General features: G+C 35.5%; 2 protein-coding genes across 2 annotated transcripts in view; one reads left to right on the top strand and one right to left on the bottom strand.

Moving 5' to 3' along the window:
• Nucleotides 1-10,325, top strand: part of LOC130894312 (cGMP-specific 3',5'-cyclic phosphodiesterase) — a 62,785-nt gene extending 52,460 nt beyond the window's left edge. The window contains exons 11-14 of the mRNA XM_057801038.1: nt 6,277-6,430; nt 6,535-6,680; nt 7,352-7,586; nt 7,861-10,325. Of these exons, the coding sequence (XP_057657021.1) occupies nt 6,277-6,430; nt 6,535-6,680; nt 7,352-7,586; nt 7,861-7,976 (651 nt within the window). The 3' untranslated portion in view covers nt 7,977-10,325. The remainder of the gene's footprint in view (nt 1-6,276; nt 6,431-6,534; nt 6,681-7,351; nt 7,587-7,860) is intronic.
• A 500-nt stretch (nt 10,326-10,825) lies between these two features.
• On the bottom strand, nt 10,826-12,020 carry LOC130894325 (replication factor C subunit 3). Its single transcript, XM_057801068.1, has one exon. The coding sequence runs from the start codon at nt 11,930-11,932 to the stop codon at nt 10,865-10,867; it is 1,068 nt and encodes a 355-aa protein (XP_057657051.1). The 5' UTR covers nt 11,933-12,020; the 3' UTR covers nt 10,826-10,864.
• Between the last annotated feature and the right edge of the window lie 456 nt (nt 12,021-12,476).

Genomic DNA, 12,476 nt, shown 5'->3' on the forward strand with positions numbered 1-12,476 from the left:
CCAATTCGAAGCCCGATCATACTTTTCATCGATTTGTGCATTGTCTCGATAAAACGGCTCTTTAATCTTCTTCTTCTTCAAATGAGGGCGTTTTTTAGCGATGTCGTTCTTTTAACGCTCCGATAACTCTACAAGATCCAAAAACACGAAACAGACGCTGGGGACTAGATCTGAAGGCGGAACCAATTTGAAGACCAATCATACTTTTCATCGATGTATGCATTGTCTCGATAAAACGGCTCTTTAATCTTCTTCTTTTTCTTCGAATGAGGGCGTTGTTTAGCGATGTCGTTCTTTTAACGCTCCAATAACTCTACAAGATCCAAAAACACGAAACAGACGCTAGGGACTAGATCTGAAGGCGGAACCAATTCGAAGCCCGATCATACTTTTCATCGATTTGTGCATTGTCTCGATAAAACGGCTCTTTAATCTTCTTCTTCTTCTTCAAATAAGGGCGTTTTTTAGCGATGTCGTTCTTTTAACGCTCCGATAACTCTACAAGATCCAAGAACAGGAAACAAACGCTGGGAACTAGATCTGAAGGCGGAACCAATTCGAAGCCCAATCATACTTTTCATCGATTTGTGCATTGTCTGGATAAAACGGCTCTTTAATCTTCTTCTTTTTCTTCGAATGAGGGCGTTTTTTAGCGATGTCGTTCTTTTAACGCTCCGATAACTCTACAAGATCCAAAAACACGAAACAGACGCTGGGGACTAGATCTGAAGGCGGAACCAAATTGAAGCCCGATCATACTTTTCATCGATTTGTGCATTGTCTCGATAAAACGGCTCTTTAATCTTCTTCTTTTTCTTCGAATGAGGGCGTTTTTTAGCGATGTCGTTCTTTTAACGCTCCGATAACTCTACAAGATCCAAGAACAGGAAACAAACGCTGGGAACTAGATCTGAAGGCGGAACCAATTCGAAGACCAATCATACTTTTCATCGATTTGTGCATTGTCTGGATAAAACGGCTCTTTAATCTTCTTCTTCTTCAAATGAGGGCGTTTTTTAGCGATGTCGTTCTTTTAACGCTCCGATAACTCTACAAGATCCAAAAACACGAAACAGACGCTGGGGACTAGATCTGAAGGCGGAACCAATTTGAAGACCAATCATACTTTTCATCGATGTATGCATTGTCTCGATAAAACGGCTCTTTAATCTTCTTCTTTTTCTTCGAATGAGGGCGTTGTTTAGCGATGTCGTTCTTTTAACGCTCCAATAACTCTACAAGATCCAAAAACACGAAACAGACGCTAGGGACTAGATCTGAAGGCGGAACCAATTCGAAGCCCGATCATACTTTTCATCGATTTGTGCATTGTCTCGATAAAACGGCTCTTTAATCTTCTTCTTCTTCAAATGAGGGCGTTTTTTAGCGATGTCGTTCTTTTAACGCTCCGATAACTCTACAAGATCCAAAAACACGAAACAGACGCTGGGGACTAGATCTGAAGGCGGAACCAATTTGAAGACCAATCATACTTTTCATCGATGTATGCATTGTCTCGATAAAACGGCTCTTTAATCTTCTTCTTTTTCTTCGAATGAGGGCGTTGTTTAGCGATGTCGTTCTTTTAACGCTCCAATAACTCTACAAGATCCAAAAACACGAAACAGACGCTAGGGACTAGATCTGAAGGCGGAACCAATTCGAAGCCCGATCATACTTTTCATCGATTTGTGCATTGTCTCGATAAAACGGCTCTTTAATCTTCTTCTTCTTCAAATGAGGGCGTTTTTTAGCGATGTCGTTCTTTTAACGCTCCGATAACTCTACAAGATCCAAAAACACGAAACAGACGCTGGGGACTAGATCTGAAGGCGGAACCAATTTGAAGACCAATCATACTTTTCATCGATGTATGCATTGTCTCGATAAAACGGCTCTTTAATCTTCTTCTTTTTCTTCGAATGAGGGCGTTGTTTAGCGATGTCGTTCTTTTAACGCTCCAATAACTCTACAAGATCCAAAAACACGAAACAGACGCTAGGGACTAGATCTGAAGGCGGAACCAATTCGAAGCCCGATCATACTTTTCATCGATTTGTGCATTGTCTCGATAAAACGGCTCTTTAATCTTCTTCTTCTTCAAATGAGGGCGTTTTTTAGCGATGTCGTTCTTTTAACGCTCCGATAACTCTACAAGATCCAAAAACACGAAACAGACGCTGGGGACTAGATCTGAAGGCGGAACCAATTTGAAGACCAATCATACTTTTCATCGATGTATGCATTGTCTCGATAAAACGGCTCTTTAATCTTCTTCTTTTTCTTCGAATGAGGGCGTTGTTTAGCGATGTCGTTCTTTTAACGCTCCAATAACTCTACAAGATCCAAAAACACGAAACAGACGCTGGGGACTAGATCTGAAGGCGGAACCAAATTGAAGCCCGATCATACTTTTCATCGATTTGTGCATTGTCTCGATAAAACGGCTCTTTAATCTTCTTCTTTTTCTTCGAATGAGGGCGTTTTTTAGCGATGTCGTTCTTTTAACGCTCCGATAACTCTACAAGATCCAAGAACAGGAAACAAACGCTGGGAACTAGATCTGAAGGCGGAACCAATTCGAAGACCAATCATACTTTTCATCGATTTGTGCATTGTCTGGATAAAACGGCTCTTTAATCTTCTTCTTCTTCAAATGAGGGCGTTTTTTAGCGATGTCGTTCTTTTAACGCTCCGATAACTCTACAAGATCCAAAAACACGGAACAGACGCTGGGGACTAGATCTGAAGGCGGAACCAATTTGAAGACCAATCATACTTTTCATCGATGTATGCATTGTCTCGATAAAACGGCTCTTTAATCTTCTTCTTTTTCTTCGAATGAGGGCGTTGTTTAGCGATGTCGTTCTTTTAACGCTCCAATAACTCTACAAGATCCAAAAACACGAAACAGACGCTAGGGACTAGATCTGAAGGCGGAACCAATTCGAAGCCCGATCATACTTTTCATCGATTTGTGCATTGTCTCGATAAAACGGCTCTTTAATCTTCTTCTTCTTCTTCAAATAAGGGCGTTTTTTAGCGATGTCGTTCTTTTAACGCTCCGATAACTCTACAAGATCCAAAAACACGAAACAGACGCTAGGGACTAGATCTGAAGGCGGAACCAATTCGAAGCCCGATCATACTTTTCATCGATTTGTGCATTGTCTCGATAAAACGGCTCTTTAATCTTCTTCTTTTTCTTCGAATGAGGGCGTTTTTTAGCGATGTCGTTCTTTTAACGCTCCGATAACTCTACAAGATCCAAAAACACGAAACAGACGCTGGGGACTAGATCTGAAGGCGGAACCAATTCGAAGCCCGATCATACTTTTCATCGATTTGTGCATTGTCTGGATAAAACGGCTCTTTAATCTTCTTCTTTTTCTTCGAATGAGGGCGTTTTTTAGCGATGTCGTTCTTTTAACGCTCCGATAACTCTACAAGATCCAAAAACACGAAACAGACGCTGGGGACTAGATCTGAAGGCGGAACCAAATTGAAGCCCGATCATACTTTTCATCGATTTGTGCATTGTCTCGATAAAACGGCTCTTTAATCTTCTTCTTTTTCTTCGAATGAGGGCGTTTTTTAGCGATGTCGTTCTTTTAACGCTCCGATAACTCTACAAGATCCAAGAACAGGAAACAAACGCTGGGAACTAGATCTGAAGGCGGAACCAATTCGAAGACCAATCATACTTTTCATCGATTTGTGCATTGTCTGGATAAAACGGCTCTTTAATCTTCTTCTTCTTCAAATGAGGGCGTTTTTTAGCGATGTCGTTCTTTTAACGCTCCGATAACTCTACAAGATCCAAAAACACGAAACAGACGCTGGGGACTAGATCTGAAGGCGGAACCAATTTGAAGACCAATCATACTTTTCATCGATGTATGCATTGTCTCGATAAAACGGCTCTTTAATCTTCTTCTTTTTCTTCGAATGAGGGCGTTGTTTAGCGATGTCGTTCTTTTAACGCTCCGATAACTCTACAAGATCCAAAAACACGAAACAGACGCTGGGGACTAGATCTGAAGGCGGAACCAATTCGAAGCCCGATCATACTTTTCATCGATTTGTGCATTGTCTCGATAAAACGGCTCTTTAATCTTCTTCTTCTTCAAATGAGGGCGTTTTTTAGCGATGTCGTTCTTTTAACGCTCCGATAACTCTACAAGATCCAAAAACACGAAACAGACGCTGGGGACTAGATCTGAAGGCGGAACCAATTTGAAGACCAATCATACTTTTCATCGATGTATGCATTGTCTCGATAAAACGGCTCTTTAATCTTCTTCTTTTTCTTCGAATGAGGGCGTTGTTTAGCGATGTCGTTCTTTTAACGCTCCAATAACTCTACAAGATCCAAAAACACGAAACAGACGCTAGGGACTAGATCTGAAGGCGGAACCAATTCGAAGCCCGATCATACTTTTCATCGATTTGTGCATTGTCTCGATAAAACGGCTCTTTAATCTTCTTCTTCTTCTTCAAATAAGGGCGTTTTTTAGCGATGTCGTTCTTTTAACGCTCCGATAACTCTACAAGATCCAAGAACAGGAAACAAACGCTGGGAACTAGATCTGAAGGCGGAACCAATTCGAAGACCAATCATACTTTTCATCGATTTGTGCATTGTCTGGATAAAACGGCTCTTTAATCTTCTTCTTCTTCAAATGAGGGCGTTTTTTAGCGATGTCGTTCTTTTAACGCTCCGATAACTCTACAAGATCCAAGAACAGGAAACAAACGCTGGGGACTAGATCTGAAGGCGGAACCAATTCCAAGCCCGATCATACTTTTCATCGATTTGTGCATTGTCTCGATAAAACGGCTCTTTAATCTTCTTCTTTTTCTTCAAATGAGGGCGTTTTTTAGCGATGTCGTTCTTTTAACGCTCCGATAACTCTACAAGATCCAAGAACAGGAAACAAACGCTGGGGACTAGATCTGAAGGCGGAACCAATTCCAAGCCCGATCATACTTTTCATCGATTTGTGCATTGTCTCGATAAAACGGCTCTTTAATCTTCTTCTTTTTCTTCAAATGAGGGCGTTTTTTAGCGATGTCGTTCTTTTAACGCTCCGATAACTACGTAATTGTCGTTGTTTATTTTAAACATATTTGATGATTATTACACAATGCGCAATCCAAAATACTGATGCCATAATCTTATCAGCCGCCATTTCGATCTTTCCACGCTTTAAAGTCGGTTCATCACGTGCTGACTGTCGGTTGGACTCCGGTGTAAAATGATAAAGCCACGTTTTATCCATTGCGTCACATGTCGATGCAGAAATTCAGAGTTAATACTAATGAATAGCTCCAAATCATCAATTTGTTGCGATCCTTTGATATCTTTAGAATCTCGGCTATCTCAATCGGCTCATCTTAATGATTATCCGAAATTATTTTGTGGACTTTTTTTAATATTCTCGTCGGTATATACCAAACCGAGACTTAGTTGTAAATAAAACAGTTTCCCATATTGCGGTCCAACGAGAATGCATTCCACAAGTTGGAGCAACATCCAGATAGACATGGAAGAGTGTTAGATTCCTATTTTGACTCCAATTAGTTGTTGTCGATTAGCATTTTTTCGCGCGATTTGTAACCTTTTTCGCGACAGCGTGATAAATCTGTTGTTGCCCTCGATCGCCCACTACCCACGCATCAGGGCGGGCTCTTTCTAGATTCTAAACAACCATTATCCTTGATCATAATAAAAAAAAACATCTTATCTAATGGTCTACTCATCCCGAAGGGATTAGTTCAATGGACTTTGACTCTACATTCTCAGTAATAACCAGATTACCCACAAAAACCAAAACATTACCGAGATATTGTAACGTTTTTCTTATTTATTTAAATTGTTTTGAACCAGAAGATCGTTAATAAATCAAAAACGTGTAATTCGATCCGGTTAACAATCACGTACCGTTAGATACGCGACATTAAAATTATAACAAACCATGTTTGAACTGGAGGCCTCTCACCTTCAGCCAACACATGTTGATCCTGCCTTTACACATTTTTTAACGTGTATATAATTTATTTATTCATATAACTCTAAGTAGACTAAACTATGATTTAAACACATTTTTCACTTTTTACTATTCCGGCGCTTCCCCGCGAAACTTTAGATTCTATTAACATAATGTAACAGAACCGACTTCACGGTCTATGTCAATTAACGAGTTCGTAACAATATGAATTGTCCGGATTCATATTATCATCTGAATTGTATCTGTTTCAATGTTTGTTTTCTAGGCACTATCACCTGAGGATTATCGCAAGGTTATGAGAATCGTCGAAACTGCAATTTTATCAACCGATTTGGCGATGTATTTTAAGAAAAAAAACAAATTCTTGGAATTAATTGAAAATGGGGAATTTGACTGGCAGAGCGACGACAAAAAAGAGTGTAAGAATCATTGTTTATTGTATACGGTTTAATTTTTCAAAAAACTTATTTTAATAATTGGTATTTGTAACTATGGGAAAACTAAATTTGATTTTTTTATCAAGTACTTTCCGGTATGATGATGACAGCTTGTGATGTTAGCGCTATTGCAAAACCATGGGATGTCCAACATAGGGTAGCGAAACTAGTAGCCGACGAGTTTTTCGATCAAGGTGATTTGGAAAAATTACAACTGAAGGAGCAACCCATTGTAAGTAATCACCTCAACAAGGCGTTTCAGTTATCATAGCATAGATAGCATACATACAACTAACTGGCAGGCATCTCGATAATCAAATTACATATTAGAGACTGAAGTGTAGTGGTTAATACTTTTTTAGGTTTCCTTCCTTATTTTCACTTATTTTTCCAAAAAAAAAATTATTAGAGACCCAAAACTATCACTATCTACCGGTAGATCTACATTTCTTCTCTTTCTTCGTAGGTTCTGGGATTGTCTATTCCTTCACCTCATACCACAGTATCAAAATAATGATGGTTATGTACATAGTGTTTTCCCTAGATAAAAAACATATTTGCTTCATCATCTTCTCCAAAAACATTTGGAAAATATCCTTCATCTTTACCTCTAGTAAAAAACTGATTCTGTTTAGAAGACTTATCTTCTCATTGAAGGAAACAAAATGTTCTATAATTCTTCAAAATTCATCATCATTTAATCCTAGCATTTATAGTTTTAAATAGTTTTTTGGTAAGTTGTCATACCTTCAATTCCTCGTGAACAAGCCCCTATTCATGTAAATTAACCTGCTCTATAGATTGAAATTATGCACAAACCCCTTTTTTCCAAAAAAAAAACATAAAACCCCCATGCTGTTAATGCACATTTCTAAAATTAGAGTCTTTTATATACATTTCCAGGCACAAATGGATAGGGAAAGGAAAGATGAACTACCCCAAATGCAAGTTGGTTTCATAGATGTAATTTGTCTGCCTTTGTATAGGGTATTATCTGAAACGTTCCCTTGGATGAAACCACTTTATCAAGGGACACTTGAGAATAGGCAACATTGGCAAGATTTAGCTGAAAAAGTTGAAATGGGTCTTACATGGATAGATCACGATACCATAGATAAACCTGTTGAAGCTTTCACAGGTAATACAATCATTTTATAGCAAATTACACAGTTTTAGATTGATATATTAATGGAACACATCTTGAAACTTCAAATTAACATTATTCGAAGAAGAAAAAAAAGTAAAATCAGTACTAAATTTTGTAATTTAACAGAAAATTACCTTCTTCACATAGTACCCAAATTCTAACGAAATGAGTGTATTTTGATAGTTACTTCACAAATATTGCATTTCTTTAACTCTGTAGAATAGGATGTGATAAAATTATGAGGAACAAATTTTTTTTATTTCAGATCCAGAAGAAACTAAAGATATTGAACTAACAGTTCAAACCCTCCACACAGTGATGTCTTCTCCTCCAATAGAAATCAAAAAGAGACAGAAGCACAAATTTTGTTGCATATTGTGACAAAAAGCCGAAAAAGATATTGCATACGTGTAGGACTCTATTAAGAAACTTAGATCAAAAATAAAATGCTCATAGTCAGTTCTATTCAGGTAGTAGAAACTAGTTTAAAAATAAATGATATTTTCCTTATTATTTATAAGACACAAACGAATTATTTGCTTCATTCCATTGTACTATTCCTATTTTGTTATCTTTATTGACATTCATCATTTAATTATTTATTTATTTTGTTTATAATCTTAATTAGTATATTATTCTCTATAAACTTTTTATTTTAGTAGATATTACTTACACGATAGTAGCGTAGGTTCTTATAAGTAAAAGGGGGCCACATATCAATATTTTATTTAACAATTCGGTTTTTGAAATTAGTTATTAAGATAGATATCTGAATAGAACTTTTTCACTCCTTCATACTCACAATCTCAATAAATACATCGTGATTCGCTATAAATTAAAATTTTCCTGGACATACTAAATTGAGCTGTAAAATTAACATCCAAAATGCCTATTTGGTTTATACTACACTTTCTGTTTGAATTCGAAATAATAACCAATTCATCTTCTTTTTTAAAAGGAGCATATTAATTTCTAGACAACTAGTACGTGGTGTCTCTGTAAAAGAAATACACAGCTATGTATAATTCTTCTTTTTTTTTCATTGAGTGATCAGCTGATTAATTTTCAATCTACATAACAGTGTTTGTTCAATATTTTGAAACTATCAATGTCTAATAATGCAACAGCAAAAGTACAATAGCTTATTTGTAGTACGCCTTTTTGATTTATTTGTTAAAAATGACACGGGTCCAGAAAAAATATTTTATTCGAAGCAATTTTCAAAATAAAGTATCACTTTGTATTTTTTAAGAACACAAGTGATGTTTTAGTAACTACTCAAAACATTTTGTAACTTAGGATTTGTAAACCAAGATGTAAATAGATATTTCCTTAATTATAGTAGGCGAATTTTATTACTCGACCAGAAGAATTTAACCTAAAAGAAAAATTTTACAAACTTTCGAATGTGGAATGGAAATTTTTTACTAAAATACACTACGAAATATAGGATTGCAGTTGTTGGCTTAATTGGCCTGCATTTATTCGTTCGGTCTCAAACCTGAACAGAAGAAAACTGGGATACAATTTTTTTCAGTTACAGTTATTCGTGGAGGGTAGAGAGAAGAAGAACAATCTTTGTATATGAAAAACGTCGGACGAAATGTGTTAAACGAAGGTGGCGCCATATCAGCATCAGGATAAATTTCTTTTAGGTTGTATTTATTACATTCTCCAAACCAACCACCTTCTTTAGACTGTACGTGGATGGAACGAAAACTCTTGTTGTTAGTAGGCATTTACCATAGAACAACGCTGTTCTGTGATTTGCTGGACGCAATAGCCCTTATTTCCACCTGGCATCAAATCTATAAACTTTGACGTATTAGCTGTGCTGATATACGTCATTCTAGAAGGTTTTTGAACTGTTATTTATTATATACAGTTGGACCAACATCTCTCCCATATATGATACCCCTCCTCTTCGCCCTTCATACTGTTGTTACAACAGAACTAAAAAGCAAAGTCTCTGTTATGGAAAGTCTGGACACGAGCTAGAACGCCCATGTGTAACAGAGAAAACTCTGTGTCCTTTTCTATTCTCTCCTTCCAAGAAATTAATGGCACCCGCGCTTACGGTGACGTCGGTTTCTTCTGTCACATGATGTCGCGAATATAAACACATTCACACATAAATTCATAATATAACAACAATATATCGATCAAATACTAAACATTTTTATTCGGCATGTCTTTTTGTAATAACATTATTCGTGTCTACAAATTTTATTTCCTTTATAAAACAATTTGAATATATGTTCCAATGGTCAACAACATTGTTCGATCATTTGAACAGACCACTGTTTCGCGCGTTTCTCTTATTGGAGCCGCCATTAATTTCTTAGCTGGAGGCCAACCAATCGCGTGAACGACCGCTCGTGTCCAGACTTTCCAATACAGGGATTCTACTAAAAAGTTGTTGACAATGCCATCTGCACTTTCAACTACAAACCCTAACGTCAATTATTTTTATATACTCAATTTGTGGAATGCTTAACTTACCAAATGACTATTCTCTTGAAAACTATAACTCTTATTTAAATAATTTACTTGTTAGATTTTTCTATTAACTTAAATATCTTTATGGTTGATTGTATCTGTTTATATTCATTTTTGTTATATTGAATTCGATGCATTTGTATATTATGTTAGTTATTAAATATATATTATTACACAGTCGATTTTATCGCCAAGTTTTTGTAAACTTTTAAATAAACAAGTTCGACTTAATTATAGTAGTTTTATTACAAATTATTAGTAATAAAAGATTTCAGATATTGTCCATTAGGTTATGCCCAAATGATAAGAAAAAAAAACGTGTGATAGTGAGTGTTTAAGTAGTGGTAATACTAACAGTGTGTTCAATATAGCATTCAATATTTTTATACACCAGTGGTTTCACATAATTTATTAACAAATATCAAAAATTTTACATAAACCAGTTCTAGATCATTTGAGGATTTCATACTATTCCATAACTGCATAATCATATAGATAGAGGCCACATTGGAGGAAAGAAGAATGACGTATCAAGTCTTGTAAGAATATAATATGAAAATGTATGAAAACGAAATTTTATTTTTTCTTTGTAATGATTTGTCTAGATTTTAGGTCTCTTTCGAGTTTAAAATAACAGGAGGTTTTTTACCGATTGCCTATGAAAATATAACTAAAATCAACACAAATCATCCCAAAAAATAATATATAAAAAGGTCTTAAGAAGTAAAAAGTTTAAGAAAATGAAATTTTATTGAAAATATAAAATACAACTAAAAATCACCAATCATTTCCTGCATCATATTTTGATAAATGTACATAAATTTAGCAACAAATGATTCCAAATGAAAAATAGCCTTATTTCCTTGTACCATTCTATGTTCATGGATAGCTGCTTCTTCTACAACTCTAGCTTTGATAGAAAAATCACATTTTTTCAACAGTTCTTCAAGTAAGGTTTTGAATATTATATCTGATGGTATAGCATTACTAAGTAATTCATATAGATTTTCTCGGACTTTTGCTAGTGTATCAATATTTTGAACTTGCAGTATTTTCGTAGCAGTTTTCTTGATAAAAACTTGCCAATCGGGCTCTGTAACTTTTTGATCAGGCGTAAATGGATACTGCTCCACTTTACATGCTTCACATATAAGAAGAGCTCGCCTTAAATTTCTATTTGAAACTAATGCAATTCTTTTTGCTAACTCAGTAGGTAAATTCAAGTCCTCTTTTTTGCAAGTGTTTTGTAATATATGTATTATAGTTTCTTCTGTAGGTGCAGGAACCCTTATACATAAACAACGGGATCTAATAGCTGGTATAACTCTAGATATAGAAGTAGCACACAAGATTATTCGACAATTTGCAATGTATTTTTCCATAGTTCTTCTAAGCGCATGCTGAGCATCTTTTGTAAGATCATCTACATCGGTTAAAACTATCACTTTGAATTCTCTTTGAGCATTCACGTTTAACTGTTGGCTTTGTGCTACATTCTTGATTATATCCATAATCACAACCCTATCGTATATACCAACATCGCTAGGATTAACTTCTATGTGATAATTACTATTTAGAGTCATAATCTCTAATTTTTTGTTTGAAGGTGTGGTGAAACTCATCATTTCCATTTTTAATCTTTCTATCCCTGGGCCGTAAAGTTCTTTCAATAAACACATTATTCGAGTCTTTTTGCCGGCTCCCAGTGGACCATACACCAGTAAGTGTGGAAAATCTCCATCCTTGGTCAAATTTTTTAAATTGACACTTTGTTCTTTATGATAATCTAGACTTGAAAGATCTTTTGGTCGATATTTGTCTGCCCATAACATACTCATTTTGTCTTTTTTCTTAATATAATTTATTGAATACTCAACAACAAACAGGAACCAATTTTGGCGCCAGTGTCATACGTCAACATCTGTCATTTTCTTCTATTTTCTATCAACTCAAATAATAAACATCTGTTAAGATAAGACTTAAAGTTTTTCAAAGGTTATGGCTAGTCGTCCGCTCAACGGATGAATAAAATAACAATCGTCCGATACATGAACGATGTGTTCAGAAAAACACTGGAAAATAAAATGGAATTTTCGATAAAAGTTTTTTAACGTGGCCCTTTTGCGATAGGTCCAATACTCATAAAATGAGAACTATTGTAAATTAATGTAAACTTGACTTATAAGAAAGGTAACCTAACCTAAGTAATTTTACTTATGAGCAATTAAATTAATAAAATCCTTTCATAAGTCCATAATGAAATGGTAGATATCTGCTTGAATAAAATATCCAAACTTAAATTTTAAATAAACATAAATATTTTTTCTATCGTGTGGTTGCTCCATATATTTTTAATCTTTGAACTAAAAGATAAAATTTTAA

This window comes from Diorhabda carinulata, chromosome 5 (genome assembly GCF_026250575.1).
Source record: "Diorhabda carinulata isolate Delta chromosome 5, icDioCari1.1, whole genome shotgun sequence".
Taxonomy (NCBI): Eukaryota; Metazoa; Arthropoda; class Insecta; order Coleoptera; family Chrysomelidae; genus Diorhabda; species Diorhabda carinulata.